Source organism: Carassius auratus, chromosome 35 (genome assembly GCF_003368295.1).
Source record: "Carassius auratus strain Wakin chromosome 35, ASM336829v1, whole genome shotgun sequence".
Classification (NCBI taxonomy): Eukaryota; Metazoa; Chordata; class Actinopteri; order Cypriniformes; family Cyprinidae; genus Carassius; species Carassius auratus.
Window position 1 is genome coordinate 10,938,313 of NC_039277.1, and position 26,368 is coordinate 10,964,680.

Consider the following 26,368-nt stretch of genomic DNA (forward strand, 5'->3'; position numbering starts at 1 on the left):
TGCAATTTCAGTTTAGCCATTATACACTCTCAGAAAATAAAGTATACAATTGTAACATTGTAGGGGTACAATGGCTTGTCACTGGGGCTGTACCCTCAAGGGTACAGCTTTTGTACCCTTGGCATATGCTTGGGAACATATATGTATACCTTTTTGACCCTCATGACTCTTTTGTCCAATAATGAGCCCTATGGGGTACGTTAGTGTAGATTGTACCTTGGGGGACAGAAATGGACTTCTACTGTACCCCTATTTCTGACAGTGTAGGAATAAATTAAACTTTAAAATATAGTAAAATAGAAAACAATTGTTTTTAGTAGTTTCACAATGTTAGTGTTTTTTTAATTGTATTTTTGATCAAATAAATGCAGCCTTGGTGAGAATAAGAGACTGCTTTCAAAAGCATTAAAAATCTTTAAAAAGAGTAATGTACATTTCTTTGTAAGAAATAATAATCAAATATTATGACAATCTTTTCTTTTCAAGAACTTTATTATTTTACTGAGTTTTTTTTCTTCATTATGATTCTGCATTTTTGACTTTCAAATAACAGAGAAAAAACTGCTCATCATAGAATTCATTGTGAATGGAATATTCAGTGTAGTTTCGAATACATTATTAGATAAGACAAAAAAGCATCATGCCATTTATTTCTTTTGATGTCTTTTTTGATTTTTTTGAACTTTTTATACCGGTTTTTATATGTAAAAAAGACTGTTGTCACTGCGGTGATCAATGTAGCAAGACAGATTGCTCTGAGACTAGAAAGATAATATCAGACCTTATAAATTCTCTCTCTCTCTCTTTGTGGGTCTCTTGATAATGGAATATAATGCTTTTACTTCGAGTAACCATAGAATGGAATAAACAAGAAGTCTCCTCCCCCTCTCTCATCTGAACACTGTTTTCTGATCAGTTTCAGCTCTCAGTCCTACGGTCTAGCATAGACTATGATGTGTAGACTAACCCCACCCAGACACAGATGCATTAGGCATGCAGTATTTGATGTGCAGATGATATAATGAAGGGAAAATACGATCTATATGCTCCTCTGCAGTAGCAACAGGAAGTCTTGCTCACTGTTTCCTCATTATCAGTTCATATTAATATCCATCAGTTTTGCTGACTGATGGGTTGAGGAGAGATTTGTTTTCAAGCTAATTTTCCTTATTAATCTCCTTTTGTCCACTGAGACTCAAATCCATTTCAATCTCTCGTTTAAATGTTGTAAGTGGCCAGTGGCCAATAGGAGCACGGTTTCCAGTGGCAACACTGAAGGTCACTGGCTGAGCTGCTGTTTTCTGTCTTACTCGGGCGGCAGCTGTTTAGTGAATTAAAGTAATGCACTTGCTGATTTTCTTCTGATAGCACAGGGGATTATCACACGACCAAATAGCCCCAGAGCAAGCACTCAGGTTTAGTATTTTACCCAATTTGTTTCTCTTGACGGACAGCATGACTTTGTGGAGGCTTTTTGGAGCCCGTTTTAACAGATGTGGAAATAATTCCCCTGCCTCGTGACCTGCCTCGCTCTGACTCTTCACTTCTTCGTTCTTTTATTTATTAGCATGATGATATTATGCATATGTCTCTACCTTTCCTGCTGCTGTAATTGGCATGGACAGGGTCCTTAATGAGATGCCTTTTTGTGCCATCCATTGAGAGAATGAGTCTTGAGTCTTCTCTAATTTAAGAGGTCAGCTATTCTAATAAATGTAATTAAACTAGATCTTGTCATCACAAAATCAAGCTCAGCTTACCCGTCCAGCTACAATCTGTAAATATAAGGAGGAAAAGAAGGATCACTTGTAGAAAAATGACTTGTAACCCTCAATATTGCAGACTTGGAGGTGTATGGTAAACTCAATAGACTGATTCATTGTTTTCTTTACTGCATCATTTGGATGTTTATCAGAGGCTAGACTGAGTTTCATTATTCCTGGTGATGCATCACCACTTTTGCGCTGTTTCGCTGTGGTTGCTGATGAATACATATACAGAACACAAAGTTTCTCTGGAAAAAGTGGTCAATTCCATGCTGAACTGCAGTGTAATCATGCTGAAGATGCATAATGCGCAGAACTCATGACATGATGGAAATGAGTTTGAATTTGAGATGATAAAGGTTAGAGAAATCAACCTACAAATGACCTAGTAAATCTGAACATGGAAAACAATGAACAGCACCTTTAAAGTGTTGGTCAGATTTGATTAAGATTTCTGGCTTTTATGCCCACCATGGCTGCATTATATTTGTTCAAGAATACAGTAAAAACTGTAATATTTATAAATATTATCAGTTTCTATTTTGTTGTGAAATGTAATTTACTAATGTGATGCACAGCTTGTTTTTCAGCAGCCATTACGCCAGTCTTCAGTGCCACATGATCCATCAGAAATCCTTCCGATTTGATTTGGCACTGAAGAAACATTTCTTATTATTAATATTTTATATCTTAATATGTTTGTAGAAACTGTGATATTTAAGCATAATTTAATAATTTGTTTTCTTTTTTATTAAAGAAATACATGTGTAAAGTAAGAAGTTTTTTTGTAAAGGTATACATTTATTTATTGTTGCTTTATTTATCGTGTGTGCGTGCGTACGTGCGCGTGTGTTGAAAATTAACCAGCAGGCCACTGCCCTTTCTAATAGGAATCAGCAGAGTTGAGGTTTCTTCATTAACCTGCTTCAGTGTGGAACATCCATGCCATTGTTTCTGACATCCAGATGACTCACTTCTTGTCTTTATTGTCCTGATCAGCAGGCTCTGATCCTCATCTTGTATCGCTGTCATTACTGTTGTGTTTTAATCCGGAACAGTTTTTACTTCCTGAAAGACTCGGGTTACTTGCGAAACCAGAATGTGTCTGGTTTTGGTCCAAAGCTTTCTGAGAAACAGCAGCCAACAGAAGTCACAGGAATGATTGGTAATGCTTTCTCAGGGTGGCTGACACTGTCAGATTGTCAGAATGAAGTAGCATGAACAGCAGATCCTCTGTTATTAGTGTGACAAGTCTCTTTTGTTGTCTCACCTGAAGGAACAATGTGACGTTACCTTGAAGTGAAGATTTCTGTGCTAACCAAGAAAAGAGAACAGGCTTTTAAGAAGCTCTGATATTGTTTTTTTCTCCTTCCAAGAGTGTGTTTGTGTCTGAAAGTGTTTATTGGTCAATTTGTGTCGGTCAGTGTTTATGAAACTGTTCTTTAGAGTCGAAGCAGAGCGTGGGAGGCACTTTTCTCCACATGCTCTGCTTCTTACCTAAACCTCCATTTTGTTGCTGTCACAGACCACCAGAGGAATATGTACAACATTTTTTACAGAATGTGAAGAAAGTTTAGAGATCTTCATAAGCACGTATACAGTAAGAACTAGTGTTCTGACATGCCACAACATTGCACAACCTCTGGTTGTAAAAACCACAGAAATATGCATTTCCAAAGAAATGTGATAAACTTTCACAGGTGTTTTTTTTTGTATTATTATTAACTCCGTATTATATCAGAACAACAAAGCAACAAGATAACAACCACTCATAATATCCAAACAACTGCATAGCAACATGCTAACAACCACCCCAAAATTCTTAGCAACCACATACCAACAAAACCGCTTCTAGGATCACCCTAACAACTGCATAGCAAGAAATAATAATAATAGACTGCGTAGCAAGCTGCTAATAGCTACCAAGAACACCAACCTGCTCACAACTACTCAAAACTCCCAAGCAACTGTATAGCAATTAGGGCTGTGAATCTGTGGGTAGACAGCGCTTTGATTCGAGTCACTATTCATATGTTTTCTATTCGATTAAAGAACAATTTTTGCAAAATTAGAACGATTCAATTTTAATGGATTCATAATTAAATTCAGTTCGATTTGATTATAATGATTCAGTTCTTCATTCTATAAAAGGGTTGTTCACCCAAAAATGAAAATTATGTAATTTATAACTCAACCTCATGTCGTTCCAAACCCTTAAGACCTCCGTTCATCTTCGGAACACAGTTTAAGGTATTTTAGCTTTAGTCCGAGATCTCTCAGTCCCTCCATTGAAGCTGTGTGTACGGTATAGTGTCCATATCCAGAAAGGTAAGAAAAACATCATCAAAGTAGTCCATGTGACATCAGAGGGTCAGTTAGAATATTTTGAAGCATTGAAAATACCTTTTGGTTCAAAAATAGCAAAAACTACGACTTTATTCAGCATTGTCTTCTCTTCCGTGTCTGTGTGAGAGAGAGTTCAAATCAAAGCAGTTTGTGATATCCAGTTCGCGAACAAATCATTCAATGTAACCGGATCTTTTTGAACCAGTTCACCAAATGGAACTGAATCATTTTAAATGGTTTGCGTCTCCAATAAGCATTAATCCACAAATGACTTCAGCTGTTAACTTGTTTAATGTGTCTGACACTCCCTCTGAGTTCAAACAAACAAATATCCCGGAGTAATTCATGTACTCAAACAGTACACTGACTGAACTGCTGTGAAGAGAGAACTGAAGACGAACACCGAGCCGAGCAAACAAACAATGACAAACTGCTTTGTTTTGAACTCTCTCTCACAACAGACCCGGAAGAGAAGACAATGCTGAATAAAGTTCATAGTTTTTGCTATTTTTGGACCAAAATGTATTTTCGATGCTACAAAATATTCTAACTGACCCTCTGATGTCAGATGGACTACTTTGATGATGTTTTTCTTACCTTTCTGGATATGGACACTATACCGTACACACAGTTTCAATGGAGGGACTGAGAGCTCTCGGACTAAATCTAAAATATCTTAAACTGTGTTCCGAAGATAAACGGAGGTCTTACGGGTTTGGAACGACATGAGGGTGAGTTATTAATGACATAATTATGATTTTTGGGTGAACTATCCCTTAAAGTGCATTCACCGGATTATTTTAATGCTTCCCCTAAATTAGCTATTAGCAACACACTAACAACCATCCAGAACACCCTGGCAACCACATCACAAATACTGTAGCAGTGACCTGGCAAACACATTTTCTACATTCAATTTCACAGGCGAGTGACTGAAGGATTTGATGGCGGATTCAGTTCATGTTTACAGCCCAAAGCTTTTGGATGTATTTCGAGAAGTCTAATCCCAGTGTGCATTTGTCTGTGCTCGTGTGATTCCAGAACAATAGTGCCATGGAGAATGTTCCGGCAGTGCCTTCACGACGTGCACCCCATCAGCTCCGGGTTGGAGGCCATGGCTCTGAAATCCACCATCGACCTCACCTGCAACGACTACATCTCCGTCTTTGAGTTCGACATCTTTACACGTCTTTTCCAGGTAACCCCTAAACCCCTCACCTCCCACAGCTCCACTTAAGACTATTTTTCTCTCTCGAATTCTCACCAATGCAAACATGTTTTAAATCGGCTTATTACAAGCTAACATTTAAATGTCAGCTACTTTCTAAAAACAGCTAATCGTAATAACGAAAGCGATACAGGATCACCCCTGTTTTTCTCTGACTCCAGCATGTGTCGATCTACTCATTCTGAGGAGAAACCTTGTACACAGATGTCTCACAGATAACCACATTTAAATTGAAAACATCAAAAACGTCACAATGTTTTGTAGTCATCACGTCTGATGGAAAATAGCGCTAACACTGGGGATCACCTCAGCGAATGAGTGTTGAGTGGGAGGTTTGTTTTACGCAGAGGAATCCCGTAGTTAGAAAAACACACCTCATCCTTAACCACAACACACATGCTTACAAACCTGTGCTTGCACAAACCTTATTACGTATCGGCTAGAAAACACCTACTTTTTTGTCTACCTACTCGAGTCCTTGGTGCAAAAAATAAAAAAATTCCCAGAAATGTGCTGGAATAACCCACATCATTTCATTACTGTGAATTTGTTGAGTCAATCAGTGAGCAATTAGCCATGCTTCTAATTATCATGTGACTTTCCTCTGCTAAATCACAACACTCGACCCCCGCTACCTTACAAAACTACACCCTACTCATCCAAAACTCTGTCTCTCTGTTGCTCTGCTGCAGATTTTTTGGAATTGCTTAAGTCTGGATTGGTTATGCTTGCACGGGGAAAACAGCATAAACCTTTTTCCCCTACAGTATCCAAGTCCAAGCTGTTTTTCACTTAATTCTGATATGTTTAAAAATGTACAAAAAAGTCTATGCTCTTTAAGTTACTCTTAAATGTCATTGTATTATACTAAGTCAGAGGTTTTCAAATTGCAGTCCATGAGCCAGTAAAAGGTACTAGGAGGTTTGCAGAAAATTTGTGATCATATTGGTTTGTAGGGCTGTCAGAATAAATGCGTGTTAACCTTAAGAAATATTTGGAAATAAACTTAATAAAAAGTAAATTTTTCTCAATCATATGGCTTTATTGCAGTGAGAGTATAAAAGCTAGTTTTATGATATTCATTATCGTCATTATATTTGGGAGTCCTTAGAATCACCAAACCCTTCATTAGAAAATGAAATTCAAATCAGACAGCATCTGTAAATAAATTATGGTCAACATTTTCTTAGAACTACAGTAACTTCCCTTTTTTATTTTTAATGGATAAAAGCCACTTCCCCATTACCATTGTGTATTAACTATAATCATGTTCGATGAACCTCTGACAACCAGAAAGTTTCCAAATACTTGTTTTATCAAAATAAATTGCACATGGTTTAATATATATATATATATATATATATTTTTTTTTTTTCTTACATTCATTCATTTTTAACTAATGATGTAGGTCTCCAAATGCTTTTGTCGACATTTTGAATAGCACATTTATTATTTTTATAATTTAAAACACTTTTTTTTTGCTAAATGTTTAATTTGAAACATGTCTGTGCTGTTCTTTAAAATAAATATTGCTAAAATAATGTAATTATAATTATATAATGCATTTGTATAATATCAAATCCTTTTTTATCTTATATTTGTTATATGTTTACTATGAAAAGTGTGCAACAATCAGGCATTTTTATCTGTGACTTTTAAGTGTTGGGAGTTTTTGTGGGATTGTTGTAAATCCAGCTTCAAAGATCAGTTGTGTACCTAGTTTAGTTGGTGTGTCACAGCTTTGTTGATTTATTCGTCTGAAAGGTTGTAAAAATGCAGTGCACTGTATGCTGGCACACTCCAGATTACAGGCATCCTAAAACCACTACCTTTCTCTCTAATTCTTTTCTCTTTCCTGTAGCCGTGGGGCTCAATCCTGAGGAACTGGAATTTCCTGGCTGTCACGCACCCAGGCTACATGGCCTTTCTGACTTATGATGAAGTAAAGGCACGTCTGCAGAAGTACATCAACAAACCTGGCAGGTACAGACTAGTCTGTGTGTAACTGGATGGCTGTAATAGACGTACCATCTGCTGCGTCGTGCGCCAGCCCAACCAGCTGTTTTTCTCCAGTTAGCTTATTACAGGAGGCTCTTTGTCTGTTTACTCCTCTCCGACTCTTGTTTGTCATTTCGCAGGCACTGGTCTGACATCTAAGATCAGTGTAACCTGGAAATGAACCTAGATTGTACGGTACCAGTACGCTAAGGATGCGGGACAGTGCCGCAGGGAGACAGGGGTAGTTAAATCCAGTCTGTTTGGATTAGCTGATTAGAGAAATAGCATCACATCTGCACCAAAACGACTCGGAGGTCCAGAGCCAGACGGCAGGCATGATTACACACTGGTTACAGTCGTTTAATGCTACAGCAAGATAATAGCGAGGCCATAAAATAAAAATAAAAAACTTTATGGGAAAGGATTCCCACTGTTTGAGATGGGCCGTTTTAAAGGGCTGATGTGGGTTGGAGAGATGTGGCTGAACAAACAGAAGCAAGTCGAGGACGGTGGGTGGTCGAGCAGAACTGTATGCAAATACCAGTCTGTTGAAGAGGAGCAGCAGCTGTGTGTGTGTGTGTGTGGAGAGAAGGTCATGGCTGCACCCTAGGACGCTATATGTGTTTCATGCTGAGCATCTACCCGTAACCGTCACCTGGCAAAATCAAGCTTTTGACAAGCCAGATGTCATATTCATGTCTGTTTATATCAGGGCAGTGTGGCACGAGAGGCAAGGGCTCATTAGTGCGGAAACACACAGTCGCTGTCTCAGTGGTCACAGCAGCCCAGAGCTTTTTATGATCTGTGTGTGTGTGTGTTTGTGTGTGATGAATCTGAGGGTGCTGGTGACTTGGTTTGTTCAATCGTTTCCCAGTTTCTTCTCTCTAGACATCCATATTGTGCTCTCCGCCTACCAGAACCTGTCTGCCCCGTTCCACAGGGCAGAATAACCAGCCGAGGGAAGCTGAATTATGCCAGGAAACAAAAACTGATATCTGGAAGTTTTCTGAAGTCATATGATAGGTTTGTGTGATGAACATGCAGATATTGAAGTCAATATTCACTGAAAACCTTGATTTCTGTTTCATTGGTCTTGGTATGTTCATGAGTATTGCTTGATCCAGTTTTCAAAATCATTGTAAATTAATTGAACCGATTCTGTTCTTGAGTTTGGTAATGTCAGTTAGGGGTGGGCGGTATGACCAAAATTCTGTTATGACTAATTTTTATCACTGTAACAATACACTTCACGATAGTTATATAGTTACTCTGGAAATCTGCATAAAGTTGACACATTAACTGTTGACACATTTGTTCCTACAATATCACGTTATTAACAACCCTTTTGAAAATTTATATTTTGTGGATCGGATCCTCCTGATCTAACTGTTCATCTTTCTCCATTTTTCTTTGACAAATGGCACCATCTCCGTCTCACTCGTGCTGCTTGTGAGTTAACCACGCCCACTTATTTACATGTCACGGTATACACAATTAAAAAATCTGTTACGCTTGACAAATATACTGGCATATGTCAATGGTTAACACAGCTCACTGGAGGAGAAAATTTCAGTGAAAATTATTCGAATTTTCCCCAACAAAAAATCATTTGACTTCAGAATTATTTGTAAATATCTTTTTTTTTTTATTATTATTCAAAGCTTTTGTCCCCATTCATTCTGTTAGGATGGACGTTGTTTCAAAATTTTATTATGATCTGTCCTGTGATAGAGCGGTTTGGTTTATCTATGTTCAGAAGTAAAAAGCCAATTCTTTTTTCAGTGTTGGTGTAGGTACTGCATTTGCCTAGCCTATAAATAAAAAGTGTCAAATGATATATTATGCCAATGGTACACTGGAGCAGCTGTCATATTAAACAAAAGAGAGAGGAGAAAGAATGACTGACAGAGAGATGAAGTAATTTGCAGAGAGTTGAGCTGAAAGAGTGTTAACGAGAGTTAGTGTCGAGGCTGTATGATTTTTTCCCCCTGTGCATGAAAAGCTCCATGTCCAGTGTGAAAGCAGCACAGTGGAGCATTATGGGATTAATCACATTTAACACAGAGAGCTCCATTCATCCCCAGCAGCTGCATTAGAAATAACTCTAATGTAATCAAGAAATCCTGCAACAATCCCTTATAGTACATCAGGCCTTGACCTTCTCCTGTGGTGGATCAGTGTGTGCGGTCTGATTTCTGGAAAAGTGGCTCAAGCATGGAAAATTGTCTCTTTTGCCGAAGTGTTGCATTTACCTCATCAGATGTTCTTATTCTGGCCTGGTAGTGCTAACCTTTGTCTGATTCATCTCATTCGCACATTTGTGATGTTTGTGACACCACATGAGGAAGTAGCATTTATCATTGCAAATCAAATTCTGCAAGACATATGTATAAACTTTTCCACCTCCTGCTGAGAAATGTCAACCTTTACTTCGCCAGACACATTTTTTCTCCCTTTTTCCGGCTTGAGTGCCAGCCTGTGCCACCCTGATGTTGTGGGATATTGAATGGAAAGGTTCAGTCTGGTACCAGCTAGTCTCTTAATCTGGCTGAATTTGTTGTTCAGCAGTTGCATAACCAAAAGACGTCTTTGAATCTCTCCAAAAATGTGCTTTTCATTTCCTTTTCCTTTTACATTTCTTAGTAAAGCGGCATGTTGAAGTAAATGTCATCCATATGGCTGTTTTCTCGCCATTGTTTTTCCTAGCCTTTGATTATTTTATAATTTCTGTTAAGATATCAAAACTTTTTTTTTTTTTACTAGCCAAATAAATGTTTTCTTTAATATAATCGACCCAAGCCTGCTGCTTTCATGCAAACGATAAGCACCCAAGTGTTCTATTTACATAACCTCATTCGTGCTTATATTGTGTGTCAGCTGTTTTGGTATGCAGTATGTTTTTTTTTTTTTTTTTTTACAGTTGATTTCTCTCTCTTACTTCCAGCTATATCTTCAGACTGAGTTGTACGCGGTTAGGACAGTGGGCCATTGGCTATGTCACCAGTGACGGCAACATCCTGCAGACCATCCCACATAACAAGCCGCTGTTCCAGGCACTCATCGATGGATGCAGAGAAGGCTTGTGAGTAACTCAGACAGATTAAACTATTCAATAAACATCAGAGCTTTGGCCTAGTGGCTGCTGCATGTTGAGTCATGGTGCTCATTTGGCCATTTGGATTTCCAGTCCCAGTCCTTCCTCTTCTCTCCATCATCAAACTCTTTAACTAAACCATTCAGATTTACTAAGTGCCCGCTGTCTCAATTACAAGCTTTACTCCTGTTCTCTTTCAAAGCTTCACATTACACTTTTTTAGTGTGTTTGAACTAGACAAGGGGGCTTTAGACGAGTGGGTTAGCATTTTATCAGATGTTTTTATGTGACCTTTTAAAGTTTTACCCAACTTTATCTGCATACATGCAGTACACTTTCATAAAGCAATATATTGCATTGCAAAATGTAACTATAATCTCACCCAGCTCTTTATATAGATTTGGATGAATAAGTATGTCCAACTTTATTCTCATACACACAGTATACCTGTGTATGCCAATTGATGCTGTATATGAAATCTCAACTGCTTGATTGCTTGCATCATCACAAATTGTAAATTATATTATCATTTAGCTCTGATCTGCTTGATGCAATTATAATACTTGGTCCTATTACGATATTATAAATAATAAATTCATGTTTAAATGTAAAGTTTCTTTGAAACCATGTTTATTATGAAAAGTGCTGTACAAATACATTTGACTTAATTATATTGAACGATTAATCTATATCTGAAGTAGAAGTACCAGGAATGAAGATCAAGGACTGTAAAATGTTTCCATTCTTTTAATGATTGTAAATGATTTTCTCTTTTACATGAATTTTCTTCTGTAATTGAATTCACAATGGTAAAGCTGTGCAGTAAACCGTAAAAGTGCAGTTTGTAGGTTTAGCACCACTTTGCTTTTTAATTTTATTAAGTGAAGCATTGATTGGCTTTTTTATACATGCATACTGTATAAGTCATTATTTCCTGCATCTGAGCCAGCAGTGGTGCATATTTTAATATTAGCTGACTAAGTTTGATTGAATAGGCCAAAGACAGGGTTCTGGCGCCCCTGTGTCCAGATCTACTAATTTTGTCCCATTTTCCTGGAATCAGCTCCATTCGTTCTTCTGTGAAGCACCCTATCTGCTCAATATGTTCTGATAAATTGTCAGTCTTTCTTGTAAACAGACAAACAAACACACACACAGACAGACAGACAGACAGACACACTGTTCACCCCTTTCTCTTTGTTGGCAGGTGTCTTAGTGGCATGTCTGTATATGGCATCATTTGCTGGTTTAGCTGCATGTAGCTGTCACTGTTGCTGTGTCAGCTGTCTCTGAACCACTTCACATCACTGGTTTTGTGGCTCTGACTACCCGGCCCAGCCCTACATGCAAATCTCACACCATCTGAGCTGTACCATGGTCTCCGAAATTCCGTTTAGATAATGAATCTGATATGCCTGCACAACTCTGTTTTCTTCACACAAAAAGGGCACTGTAATATTGTTAATGGACCCTGACACAGGGTGCAGACAAGAAACTAATTTCTACATAAGTTGAACACCTTTCATTTAATTTGTTTGCATTCTGTAGTTTTTTATTTTAAATATATTTTGATTATACTTTCAGTCATCAACTGCTGTCAGCTCTATTTAACACATTTAACTATTCTGCTGAATTCTATCCAACACAGAAAATGCAGAAAAAAAAACCCTGCAGATTTTGTCTGGATGTCTCTCTCTCTCTGTCTCTCTCTCTTCTCGCTCACTCGCTCTCTCTCATCTGATCGCCCCAGCCGAGAAGTTTGATCCGTGCTGTAAGTGTAGCGGTTCAGACACTGGCTGTGATTGGATGGGCTGGGGAGGTGGCCCACTTTCACAGCACTGCTAATGGAGATGCAACACAGCCAGTTGCACATGAGGACAAGACTCTTAACCTCGTTCTCTTTCTGCTGTCTTTCTCTCCATCTGTAGTTATCTGTTTCCAGATGGGCGCAGTTATAACCCAGATCTCACAGGTCTGTGTGAACCCACCCCACACGACCACATTAAGGTCACACAGGTTAGTAACCGATGCACGTTTGGATAGGCTAGATGTCAGTTTTTGTATATTATCTTTTTAATCTAAATTTTTTTCTGTCTTTTTAGGAGCAATACGAGTTGTACTGTGAGATGGGCTCCACGTTTCAGCTGTGTAAGATCTGTGCTGAAAATGATAAAGATGTTAAGATAGAGCCATGTGGTCACCTCATGTGCACTTCCTGTTTGACATCATGGCAGGTATGTCTAAAGATGTTTTATACTTCACTAGTGTTAATAATTTGTAAACTATTAATGTCCAACTGTGTGTGTATGAAATGCCAATCTCCTTTTCCACAAAATTCAAAGTTGGAATTTTTTGGGTTGTAATTACACAAAATTAATGTTTTCACACTTTTGCATAATTTGACATTGAAATTGAAATTACCTTGATTTGAAAATTACAGAAGATTTAAAAATTCTCCTAAAAGTGAATTTTCTTTTATTTCTTCAAACATTTAATCTAATATTTCATCTTAAGCATGCCTTCGGTGGGACTGTTGTCACTTATTAATTCAGTACACTAATTAAAATAAATAAATAAAAATGATGCCCAGTGCTCGGCTGATGGATTAAGTTAGAAGTGCTTTAATGGCATGTTATGACCTGAATACTGAGCGCTATCAGGACTTATTAGAACGAACAGCAGGTAATCTGTCTCTACGTTGTCCTTGCGTTTGTCCTGATCACAAATGCTAGTGTCACCCCAGCGAGCAGGTGAAAGAAAGGCAAATGTGTCCCTTCTGCTTGCATTTATCCTCTGGGTGTGTGTTTCTGTGTGTCAGTGTATGATTGTGATCGAGTATGGTTACATGGGTGATGAAAGACATGTGGGGTGAATTGTGTTTGTGTTTACAATTTAAGTATCTTCTGAATTGCCAAAAATGTCCAAATCCAGAGAGTTGTCTGAGCATCGGAGCTTCTCTTATGATAAATATTTCAGGGCCTCAGTTGGGTCAGCTAAACTCGGGATGATTCAGCCAGATGCATGCTGCTTTTCTTGTTATTAAGGAAAGTACACTTACTCAAGCGGATCCAATCATATTTCTGATTTGAACCTTGATGCTAATGTAGGAGAAGCAGGATTGAATCCATTGATTCCATTCCTTCTTTCTGACTCCAATAATGTCCTCAACAGTTTGAGAAAGAAGCAGAATTATTGTAGTGTTCCGTGATTTTTGTTTGTTTGGTCGAAGTATTTTACACTCTGCTGCAAATGGATCTGCAACCTTCTGAATTTCTGAGAGGCTGAAGAACAAATTTTTGCTTATTGACCAAAATTGAAGTGAAGTGCTCAAGGTAATTGAATTTCAGAAGAGCACTTCATCAAACAATACAATGGCCCCTAAAAAAATATTTTGACGCTTACAAATGTATGAATGTCACTGCCTTTAAATAAGAAAATGCCAAACCAACTTGCCATTAATTTTAAATAGAAATATAGAACAAACTTATTTTTCAAACAAATCATTTCAGAATAAAATATTGATAAGGTTTATCTGAAAAATGTCTAATACAAAACCGTAGACATGCAACTCAAAATTAAGAAAAGTTATCTGTAGACTTTCTGCTTGTCAAATGTTGGTGAAACAGTTTCTATGTGCTACTTTAAGTTTAGATGCAAGTGTTTACTTGTGTCTGTGCTACATTTAAGTATGAGAATGTGTGAAAAAGGGTGTCATATCTGCTTCATTACAGAATTATTAATGAACTCTCACTATATTAAAATAGATCTAAAATGACATTTAAAAGTTGTCTTGGGACAACAAGAGACATAATATTAGTGCTGTGTGTCTTTTTTGAATCTCTCCTGCTGTTGCTCACCCTCTCACTTTCTAGAACAGCCAAAGTGGCTTCTCTTTTAACCTGTCACATGCCTATAAAAGGAACCTGACCGTTAAATAAACCATTGAACCGGTTGAGAGCCCAGAGAAGTGTAGTCTCACCTCCTAGCTGGCAGAGGCATTAATATTCATAGCTATTTTTCTGGCAAGTTTACGGAAACACAAAGCAGTGAAGTCTGGATGGTGACTAGATTTCTTTCGAAATCTCGCTCTCCTTTCGTTTTGAATGGCCTTGTTTTATGCCGAGTCAGTTGGGGTTGTGTTTCTTTTTCCTCCGTTTAAGGGCTTTAATTAGGATTAGCTTTCAAAAGACGCTTTGATGTCTTCAGCAACCCCTCAACCAGATGGCAGCCATGATCATCTTTTGTTCTTGTCAATATCGACACACTTTGATTCTCTGAGTTTAATGAAGGAAGTGAAAGATGATTGTTTTTAATTTTGCCATGTGTAAGCTGTCTCCAGGCCGTATTGAGCCATGCAACAGGACAAACTTGCCTGCCTGCATGTGTGTCTGTCTTACTCTGCTGTTTTCTAAATCGAAAAAGAAAAATTCAGTACTCCGCTTGAGGGGGTAACATGTGCGTTCCAGCTGTTTGTAATCAAGCATGGCTCTTCAGATCCTGCCAGTAAAGAGCTTCCTCATGGCCGAGGCATATTTCCACAACAGTCTGTCAGTGTTTACAGCACTATACAAATAAGCAGCCCAGAACCATTGGGGTAGAGATCACCGGAGGTACTATGCTCTGTGTGTGTGCTTGTGGGGCGGTTTTTTGGACTTCAACCATTTTTTGTGTGTGTAATAAGTATGTGCTAGTATTTTAAAGTTCACTCAGTGTGTCCTCGACTCTTGTCTGCAGGATTCGGATGGTCAGGGCTGCCCGTTCTGTCGCTGTGAGATCAAAGGAACTGAGCCCATTATTGTTGATCCGTTTGACCCACGCAACGTAGGGGGCAAGTGCTACTTCCTGGACCACTTCAACTCCCCCATGCTGGACCTGGATGATGATGATGACAAAGAGGAATCGTTGGTTATAGATCATATCAAGAAGGTAAAATATCCATGACATTTTCAATGTCTTCTAAATCGACCCTATTGCTTACCATTACATACTTTTGGGTTGATGTGTTTTTTTTTTTTAAATAAAGCTCAATGCTGTATTTATTTGATCAAAAAATACAGTAATAACAGTAATATTGTAAATATGATTACAATTTAAATTCATATATTTTATATAATATTATATTTTATATAAACAACTTCCTTTTTTTGGATGATGTCACCAAGCCCTTTTATTTTTCAGTCCCGTTCATTCTTGTATGTAATGCCAACTTTTCAAGACCCAGTCAAATAAGGATGGATAAAATCAACTCCAGACCTACTTTGTTGTATTGTTTCACTCTGAAATGTCATGTTTTGTAAACAAAATTGGTTGCAAATGCATTTCATTTTGAATTAATCATATTGCTCTATGTTTACAAGTATGCAGAAGTTTGTTTTTGCCCAAATCTGCTTTGTAGAGGAGACTTCATTCATCACTGTTGTCATTCTACTACCATCTCCTTTATTTCTAGAGTTTTTATATAGGTGCAAGAGCCTCCCGCTCTCTAAATGTCAGTCTCTTTTATTAGAAAAAGAAACCTGTTGGAACCTGCCTCACGCGGACACAACCTCCGCAGCTCCACTGAGTAGATCCATTAAATGGTAGAGCTTGGAGAGCAATAGAGGGCACCTTCTGGCAGGAATGTTTTTGAATAGAAATGCAAGATATATATTATTTCCTCTCCTCATAATGCCCTTGCAAGAGAACTTGTAGAAGATATTGGCCTCCTGGTGGGTGAGAACTAGTTTGTACTAAGTGTAGTGTTAGTGTATGAAGTGCACATCATTCACCTTTCATTTCCTGTACTGTTTCATAGAAAATTGAATTAGCAGCTCTTTCCACTCTGGAAATATTTTTCTGCACTATGGACATATGCTGGCCAGCTGCAATTGCTCTGGTTATGGATATGCTAATGATGCTATTAGTTAATTAGGAAGTTGAACACCATAACCTGCCCAAAGCAATTCATGGAGGTAATAGGCCATTAGGATAACTATGTATGCAATCATTATGATGGGTAATTATGAGTTTGCCATTGTTCTTCTTGTTGTCTTGTTTGTTAAAAAGCATTTTATTTTAGTCAAGACCAAGACCTGTGCAACATTGAGTGTTTCTGTATTGCACTGACTTAAACTGTTTGATTCTGTAAAACATAAGCATGATTTTGGGATGTTGTGGATGACTGTCAAGCTGTTGCAATGTGGTCGCTAATGTGATTTGAGTTTTTTTATCTGGTTGCTAGAGTGTTCTTGGTGGTTATTAGGCTTTTATAGGTCTGTGGTTCTCAACCAAGGGACTGAAACCCACTAGGGGCATCAGCAAATTTCCAAAAGATTAAAAGGTTTAAGATGGCTTAATATGATTTAAAATGAGAAAGATCAAGCTTTAATTTAAGCTTAATCAGATGCCAATATTATTTGTTTTAATTTGTTCTCTCAAAAACTTTTTTAAGAACCCGAATTTCCATTGTTTTGGAAAATGTGTATAGATTGAAGAAACTTTATTTTAGTTATAATAAAATTTAATAAAATTAAAGGTCATGAACATTTCTGTAATTAATATAAAATTCTCTAGTTATGACAAGCTCATAAAAGCAGGTAGAAATTGCTGTTTGTGAGTAAAAAAAAAAAAGTACAAATAAATAATGATGATAATAATTTTGGAGTCAAGAAGATAGAGAACCAGTGCTCTAACGGATTTATTTCTGATTGCCCCAGTGGCTCAAGTTCAGTGTAAGACTTTTTTGGTCATTTTATTTCTTATAGAAAAGTAAAAGCAAAATGCATTATAAGTTATGCTCCAAATTCTAAACTTACAGGTATGAACAACCCCTATAAATGAACAATAATAATGATGCTCATCTTTGCAAATGCTCCTAAATATTGCATAAATCATCATCAGTGTTTCTCTGTTTCTTTGCGTAGTCCATGGAGATCCAGAACTCGCCGATAATGTCTCCGAACTCATCCCCTGTGTGTGAACGCCGGAAAGCCACTGCAGATCATATGGGTCCACACTTGAACATTCCACCCGTACCGCCCCGCCGTGATCTCATTCCTAGTCCCACAAGTTCACCCAAGGTATCTTTTGTTTTAGATAGCAATACATTTTTAGATTTGTCTTCATTTAATTTCCATATGTTCCAAATTTCTCTTTTCGCTTTGCAGTCATCTCCAGGCTTGTCCAGAAAACAGGATAAACCCCTTCCTGCCCCTCCACCTCCACAGAGAGACCCTCCTCCCCCACCTCCACCAGAACGCCCACCTCATATCCCTCAAGACGGCAGGGCCGCTTGGCTTGTCACCCCTTCATCTGGCCTCCCGAGGGACCCCAGAGCGCCCCTGGAGGCCTGGAGCCCCATAGACAGCACTGCTTTGTCAGATTGCAGGACATCTGCTGCTGACCGCTCCCCCAAACTCGCCCACGCTGCCCCTGTGCACATCAACGGAAGACCCCTCAGCTGCTCCGGTGCAGACTTGGGATTAAACCGAACCAGCCACAGACTGAACACGCAGTCAGAGTGTAGCAAGGTTAGGAATGCACACACATTCCTTCTGTATCATGTGGATCATGTTCACAAGCTCATTTTGGGGAGCGACACTTTATATTAGGGTTGGAATGTCCTTCTTTGATAAGCAGAGTCGAGAACATGAGATAAGAGCAGAAGAATAACCGGACATTGTGCTTTGAAATCACCTAGAACCTTCTGTACTCATTCACAAGCCCTTACATGCCTAATATAAGCCATAAATATTCACTTTTTGCTCATGGCTGTTACTAAGCAACAGTGACGATATTTTCACAGTAAAGCAAGGCTGTGAAATTCGGCTGTTTGTAGTGCTTCGAGCCCTGGCATTAAAAAAAAGAGGATATTTAAAAAGCATTCAGCTCCTTTCATGATTACAGCAGTTGCCCTCCAACCCCACCATGTGTTTTTGCATATATCCAGGTTAATGCACCAAAATGCAAAATACATACACACATATTCATGGCTCACTGAGAGTTTATAGATTATGCTTTAACTAAATGTGTTCTATGAAAGGGGATTGAAAAGAGTTAAATAGTTGGTTGCAAAACTGTAGCAGGTCTCTTATTAAAGACTTCTTGCAAATGAAAGAACGTCTCTGAGATGTTCTGGGTTGTTTGAAGTGCATGTTGATCTTTTTGATCCTTTTGTTTTACTAAGGTTTGCAACATGCAGTTATATTTAACCACCAATTGACTGTAAAATTCTCTTTCTCTCTGTCCCGGGTTGGCATGTCACTATATGGATTAATTTAGAGTCACAGTGTGGGCACAGAGAGCTTGGCCCCTGTTCTCCCGTCACAAGCTCTGTTCAGCCCCCCGCCTGCAGCATCACACGCTGCTCTTGATCTCTGAAATAAACACTCAGACATCAGACATTTCTCCATTTCTCCATTTTTTTTCTCTCGCTTTCTTTAATCTGTTTATTTATTAGGATTGACCAGTATAGTATATTTACAATATTACATTGTTTCAGACATAAATGAATTATCCATCCATCCATCCATATACTCTTTCCCTCCACTATTGATCTGTATAAATGGATACTGTATTGACTCACTTTGGATCTGTTCATTCTGTCCCATATTTATATTTTCTGTATCTGTTTGACTGGTTGCTTATTGATAACTAAATGTAAAAGAGTGTTATCAAAAATGGCTTGGTTGTATTATTTTAACATTGCTTGTTTGTGTGCATGCATTTTTCTGCAGTCTTTCGTCAACGGTCTGTTACCTGGTGATGAGTATGACATCCCCCCTCTGCGTCACTCCCCTCCCCTTGTGGACCACAACCAGAGGTAAGCGTCTCACACACACGCACACACACACACACACACACACGTACCACTCCCATCCCTGGAGCCCTGCAATCACTGTAAAGCTGCTGAATGTTTGTTCATTCTGAAGTGAGCCTCACTAAACAATCACCTGTTTGTCGCTCTCAAGCAATGCATTTTTTTTCCGTGGACTTCTCTTGACGCCGATCCAGAGCATCTTTTCCTGCTTTGCTTATTGAGCTGCTCTCTCAATGTTCCATGACTGAGTTATTGCTTTTTCAAACAAATGATTTTTTGTGGTGACAAGACAAAAAGATCATGTGGATTTGCTGAATGTGTTAATGTGATCCAGGGATCAAGTGCACATGCATCATTCTGTATATCTCTAGAGCTCTATCAAACAACACACACACACACACATACATACAGCAGTTTGGACACATGTGCACCAATTATGCACCAGGCACCAGGATCTGGAGAGCATGTGCTCTTTAAACAAACATAAAAGCATTCACACACACACACACACACACACACACACACACAGAGACACACACACACACACACACACACACACATTCACAGACATAGATCCAGCACTTGTGGACTTCCTGTGGGGCTTTTGAGGGAATTAAGCAGAACCAGTCTGCAAGCCATATATCCTCTTCTGTCACAAACACCTATGCTCTTTCTTTCCTTTATATTGCGCTCAGAGTGTTGAATTTTTGTTGTTATTATTATTATAATTAGATAAAAAGAAGTGGTTAATTAACACCGTAAACTTCACCACTTCACTTGTAGTGTTGTAGTGCCTCAGATACATGGTGCCTCAAATTATGTTGGTTGTTCAGGAAAGGTCTGCTCTTAATTTTCTAAGTGATTGGACTTTACAAATGGATAAAATTAGGTGTTCCAAGCAGTTTTAAAAATGTTGCTAAGGCATTCAGTGTGTTTTTTAGTTGTTACTTTTTAGTTTCTCAAGGAAAAGGTAAAAACACTTTAACAAAGTCATTAAGTATTTTGGTATGGAGTGGTATGTTGCTATAAGATTGATAAAGCATTCTTAAAACAATGAGTGTCATAGTAACCACATAGCATTAGCACCTATAGCAAATTTTGAGTAGATTTCCGATGAGCTTTTAGCATGTTTTAGCATGTGTTTTCAGTATTGTTAATACATTGCTAAGGAGCTGTTTTTAGTATTCGGTTGATAAAGTGTTTCAGAAACAATCTAAACACCTTAGCAAACGCTTAGCAATGCTCTGACTATCACCCATAGCACCCTAGCCCTAGTCATTGGTTTGGTTGTCAATGTTAATAGCTTCATTCATGCAACACTGTTGTGCTCTTCTCAGCAGTTCCTGCTACAAGAAAAAACGTGTTTCTGTCACCGCTTTGACAAATGAAACCGAGAAGCTCTGGAAACCACAATGGTTGTTGTTAAGAGCACAGAAGAATAGTCTTGTGTGTATATGTGGCGTATCTGTCCATAGAGCTCAGTGATGTGTTTATAGAAGCTGAGATCATTGTATTGTTAGTAAGGATAGTAAGGCTTTTCTGCTGGCTTCAGGGCACACTGGGTTCTTTGTGATGAGCATCATACTTACTGTACAGAAACGCACACACACCAACTTTCCAACTCCTCAAAGAAAACAAAAAGTGTGAACCTGTCATCTCTCTCTCTCAGGTGCTTTCACACTGCCATGGTTGGCTTCAGTTAAAGACTTGGCAAATGTACTTCTATAAACACTGTCTTGATGTCTTGGAAACAAGGAGCAATTCGAAAAAGTTCTTTAGTGAATCTCCTCATGGTCACAAGGACAAGAAATGTCTAAAGTGCCCTCTAATGGCACATCGTGGTAGCAGCCCGGACTTGGGCCGGAAAGACCACCCTTCATATCTCAGCCAGAACTAGCCTCTCTCCACCCTGTTTAAATATTGGCTGGATTTGCCTATTTCAGCCCAGCCTGTTAGTTAGCGCATTACATGATTAAACTGTCTAATCTCACAGTGACCAGTGCTCATTTCAGTGAGTCAGCATGAAGGCGGAGAACATCGTCCAAGTCTCCCGTCAAAGAGCTGTTTTCTAAGAGTGCTGCAGCATCAGTTACAATGCTGTCATCAATGTAAATATTTACATATGGTTATTCCACACTTGCCGAAGGCAGTTTATTTGAGTATTTGCTAATGCAGTAATTCATATCTGGAGCTAGGGAGTTGTTCAAGTATGTATCAGGTTTTCCATAGTACATACATAAATGATGTTTCAAAAGAACTGCTTTTACTTTTCATCATCAGTCATCAGATTTATGATAAAACAGGTGAAAAACAGATAATATAGGGATTAATCCCTATATTATCTGCATAACAACATGCTAAAAACAATCTGAATCAGTTACTGACCGCAAAGCAACATGCTATGTCGGGCTGAATGGTGTCAGTGTGATCTGTGGCCGATCTGATGCCTGAAGCATCATGGGATTGGGTGGTTCTGACTCTGTGGTGTCATTTGTTCCTTTACGTCTTGTGACATGTGTTTTTTATGATCTACAGACACACCAACCCCTTCACAAGCCACCGGAGTCTGGCAGACAGAGTGGAGGACGAGTATCAGATCCCCTCATCACATCCCGTCTGCATCACACAACCGCCCATCTGCATCCCCTTTCGCATCCCTAACAGGTAAACGCACACACATGATGGTGAAACAGTGACTGTTTTAATGTGCCGCCCACATTTACATGCGTTTGCTCTCCGTAAAGGGCTGTAGAAAACGGCTCGTCGGATCTCTCAACAGATGTAAAGAAACATAAACCCCCAGAGCATGGTGAGATAACACACATTTAAGTCACATACACATTCCATCTATCATCTTCACTTTTTGTGTGGCCATTTTTTTGTGTGATTGTGGGAGTTTGTGTGTGTTTGTAGCGTCAGGGACTAAAGTATGCATTGTTTTATGTGGCGACCAATGCTGGTTGAAGTCTCAGAGGCCAGTTGTTGGTCAGTATAACTCTGTGTTGTGTCCCTCAGGTGGGTTTGACTCTGGTTCGTTGATTTCAGGTGTGGCTCACACCACACAGTGCCCCCTTAACAACAGGACACCCTCAGACTACGACATTCTACTGCCCCCTCAAGGTAGCCAATGGCACATCGCCTTTATCTGATTGGCTGTCTGATTATCTGGTCTTTGTTTGTTTTGTTGCTTTGTGTTTTGCATTTACTGTTGTACTAGTTTAAACAAAATGAACTGCAAACTATTATGCAGTTATTATTAATTATTGAGGCGCTAATTCGTATTATTAGTTTAAATTAAGATCTGTGTGATGTGCACAAGGTGTGTTTGTGCCTCTTTTCTAACATTTATTCACCTTCACTTCCATAAACCTTTGTTTCTTGAGTATATTGAATTGTCTTTCAGTTTAATTCATAGGTAATATAGAATAACTCTTTTTCTCAATTGCTTACAAAAATGCGTCCAGTGTTTTCATAAAATGTGTTCGAGCAATTGCGTAAACAATTCATTTAGATGGAGAGAGAGCGATCATTTCATGCCTGAATGAGATTTGAGCTCCATCTGTTGGTGAGAGGAGGGATTGCTGAGGCACATAGACTCGATTTCTCTGTTTCCTTAGCATCTCCAATGGAAGACCCGTTCAACTCTCTTCCTCCGTCCCAGCCTCCTCCTCCTCCCCCCATCAGGAACAGTTTCACAGAACCCTCCTCCTCCTCACCCTACCCCAGACCTGCCCGCCCCTCGTCTGGACACGAACACTTCCTGCTCAGCCCTGGTGAGACCGATCCCACATTTCACTACCAATGCTGTATGCACTATTAATGCTGTACAAATAACAAGAACGGCTTTATTTGGGTTAAATTAGTGTCTAATCATTGGTGTGATTCACAGACACTTTCATAGACGCATTGAATAACTCGGCTCCCAGTCCCCCTGTGCGGAGACTAACAGGAGACAACATGAAGAAGCCATTCAGGGCTCCGCAAGACTACGATCAACTGCCGCCAACCTCAGGTAATAACTGAAAAAGTGTTGTTATAAAGCAAAAGTTTGAGCTTAAGTAAAAAAAAAACAACAACATTGCTAGTCTATCTAGAATGAGCCAAAAATATTCACATTATATCCTGATAAAACAGCTGTGAGCTCAGTGTGTTGTTCTGAATTTATAATAGCCATGCACGTTTATTAAATGAAGCCATTAGCCATCAAGATGAATGCACTCAATGAATTATTAATTATTAGCCTGTAATGGGTTTTTAATGTGTTCAGAGTCTTTTTAGTCGGCCTGCTTCTATTCGCTCTCGATGGCCCATTTTGACTAAACGCTCTTTGTTTCCTGTTTACAGTGGCCGGAGATTGCTTCAGGGCACCTGAGAGACCTCCCAAGCCACTTCCCAGGATCATCCCACCAGACATCCACAGAAGACCGCACGAATCGTCCCGGGAGAATGTCGACGCCAAGATCGCCAAGCTTATGGGGGAGGGCTACTCATTTGAAGACGTAAAACGAGCGCTGATGATCGCGCAGAACAAAGTGGACGTGGCACGGAACATTTTGCGGGAGTTTGCGCTAGTCGCCCCCAGGCAGGGCCTGTAGCCCGTGTCGAAATTATTTCAAACTAACTATGACTGTCTCGAAGCATACAAACCGCAGGCTGACTTCCGCTTGCTTTTGTATGAGACGGAAACGTGTGCTTTTTCGCCAAAAGGAGCCTAATGGAGCAGTGCGTTTGTAACGATGGGATCCTGTGAAAAAAACAAAAAAAAAAGCCTTGTGTTTACAGTGACATGGCTTATCTGCTGCGCTCAGGTCATCGTCATTACAGCTCGGGACGTTCAAGAGAGGAACGGAAATAGAATTTTTGATATTTGGAGGTGTCCATCCACATTTTAGATTGGATTTGCTGCGTCCTTCAAAGCAGTGACGTTTGTATTTCTCTCAAATCTTCTGGAGTGAAATGAGAGCAGCTCTGAGCGCTTCTGTTTGTGTTGACAGTGTCTGCAGGCTGTTCATGGCTTTCCTGCCACTGCTGCTGCCACACACACACACACACACACACACACACACACACACACACACACACACACACACGTACACACACACGTGTAATACACACGTCCAGCCACTCCTTCCTCGCCTCTCGGCTATCATGAATTTTACAGCAGTGGCTCTCGGTGTGACCATTTCTTTTTTTTTTTTTTATTGTATTAGTTTGACGTGAACACGACCAATCAGATCAGATCATTTGAGGAACAAAAAGAGATGGACTGCGAATATCAGGTTCAGTTTTTTTCCGTTTTAATCTTCATCGACTCTTAACAGATGCCTTTGACAACTGCGTGCATTCCAGCATTCGCAAGCAAGGGCTATATACGGTCGTTTCATCTTCTGTAAATAGGGCCTGTCAGCCTGTGAATAAAACAAACCCAAATGTTCCCTTTGGATGCATTGGTTCCTTATTTATTTCAAAATAAGTGCAGTGCAGGAGGAAGCCACCTAAACCCTTCCCTTTCCTTTCGTTTACCCTCAGCCCACTTGCACTGACGCGATATGCAAAAATAACAACTGGACCTGCACCGTTTGTATTAACGCCTGCCAAACAAACCAAAAAAAAACACAGAATATCATCTGCGAGTCATTTTAATGTGATAGGATGGTAGTGATGCCCACAAACTGAAGAAAACAATCCTTTGACTCAATTTCCCCCCCATTGTCATTCCTCCCTATAAGGTTTTCTCTTGAACTTGAACTTTTTTGCACTGGCCTTGCTCTCCATCTTACACTTGAAAGTCTGAGAACTGAGTGGACCCTCCAGCAGAAGAGGAAGTGGCCTTCGACAGGTTCACAACGGGAACGCTTTCTGATCATTTCTGCTTTTCTTTTTTACCACAGATTTTAGTTTGTTGGAAAATGCCTCGTGGATCATTTCAAAACCAGTGATGTGTGCAATTAATTTATACTTTGTTAAAAGTTTTCTTGGAGATTATATTCTTCTTTCAGTAATGTTGGTAACCTGTGATCTGTTATTGTGGAGCAAAAAACGTTTTATAAAAGCCAGTATTAACAACTGCTATGTGTTTGTTTTTTAAAACACTGTGCATGAAAAAAAAAAAAAAACGTTTTTTTTTTTTCAAAATGTACACTTTTATTGTCAACAAAAGTACAAAAACAAAAGTCAGTATTTACAATACTTTATGGCCTTCTTTTGCGGTTACCCTCTTTGGTTTCACTGCTGACCTGATGGTTCAAAGGACGCTTACATTAAACATGATCATTCAAAACACTTGGAGACAAAACAAAAAAAGTGAAAGCTGAATTTCTTCTAAATATCCTTGACAAAGTGAGATTATATTTTAAATAAAAAAGCACAGCACAGCTACACTTGCATTTCTCACACATTATAAATAGCCAAACACAAGCAAGACATTCAAACATATTTACAGCTTCTTCAGACCATGATAAACGGAAAAATACTTCAACCCATCCTTAAAGACTACAGTGTCAAACAAGAATCTGACAAACATTGTAGATACAGAAAACGATGTGTTAAAAAAAAAAAAGATGCAGTTTTTGTAGTACAAAACTGAAAGGCTATGCAGTGAGGTTTCAGATGACATACTGAAGTTTGCCTCCCCATACTGACTCTTTCTGTTAAGGCAGAATAAAGGGGCTTTTCTTTTATATTTACTTCCTATAAAAAAAATAAAGCCTCTGCATGCAAGGTCGCTATCACCCAGTCAGATACCGAGAGCGGATGTTTGCTTGTTTATACTACAGTATATGCAATTCACGTCTATGTCACTACGTTAAACTCTAGTGGGCCGTGTTCTGCTGAGTTCCGGGCCCTACAACTATGACATCATGCAATGCAACCTGAAGGCCACTGGGTGTAGCAGGATGTTTCCCTATGCTATGCTAAATTTCTAAACCCATTTTCACTACTTGGCCACATCGAACTAGAGGAAATAACATGAATGTCTCAGTGCAGTGACATTAAAGAGGTACCAATAAATAAAACATGAGGTGTAACAGCAGTGAAGTCATCGTTCTTCCAGCATCAGACCGCAAGCTTAGTAGTTTTCGATGAGGGAGGGACTGTGCAATATCAATATGTGATTCCAAAATCCATAAACTATTTTG

At 39.0% G+C, this 26,368-nt stretch overlaps 1 protein-coding gene across 2 annotated transcripts in view; it reads left to right on the forward strand.

The window, feature by feature from the left end:
- Positions 1-25,297, forward strand: part of LOC113054363 (E3 ubiquitin-protein ligase CBL-B) — a 56,058-nt gene extending 30,761 nt beyond the window's left edge. The window contains exons 5-19 of one of the 2 annotated variants that reach the window (XM_026219878.1): positions 5,154-5,310; positions 7,202-7,323; positions 10,283-10,420; positions 12,361-12,448; positions 12,535-12,666; positions 15,167-15,358; positions 17,335-17,490; positions 17,578-17,940; positions 19,147-19,232; positions 21,765-21,893; positions 21,974-22,038; positions 22,275-22,349; positions 22,847-23,002; positions 23,119-23,241; positions 23,574-25,297. In XM_026219878.1, coding sequence (XP_026075663.1) covers positions 5,154-5,310; positions 7,202-7,323; positions 10,283-10,420; positions 12,361-12,448; positions 12,535-12,666; positions 15,167-15,358; positions 17,335-17,490; positions 17,578-17,940; positions 19,147-19,232; positions 21,765-21,893; positions 21,974-22,038; positions 22,275-22,349; positions 22,847-23,002; positions 23,119-23,241; positions 23,574-23,824 — 2,233 coding nt within the window. In that variant the 3' untranslated portion in view covers positions 23,825-25,297. Of the gene's footprint in view, positions 1-5,153; positions 5,311-7,201; positions 7,324-10,282; positions 10,421-12,360; positions 12,449-12,534; positions 12,667-15,166; positions 15,359-17,334; positions 17,491-17,577; positions 17,941-19,146; positions 19,233-21,764; positions 21,894-21,973; positions 22,039-22,244; positions 22,350-22,846; positions 23,003-23,118; positions 23,242-23,573 lie in introns of both variants that reach the window. The other variant, XM_026219877.1, reaches the window with a different exon arrangement.
- Positions 25,298-26,368: the final 1,071 nt, after the last annotated feature.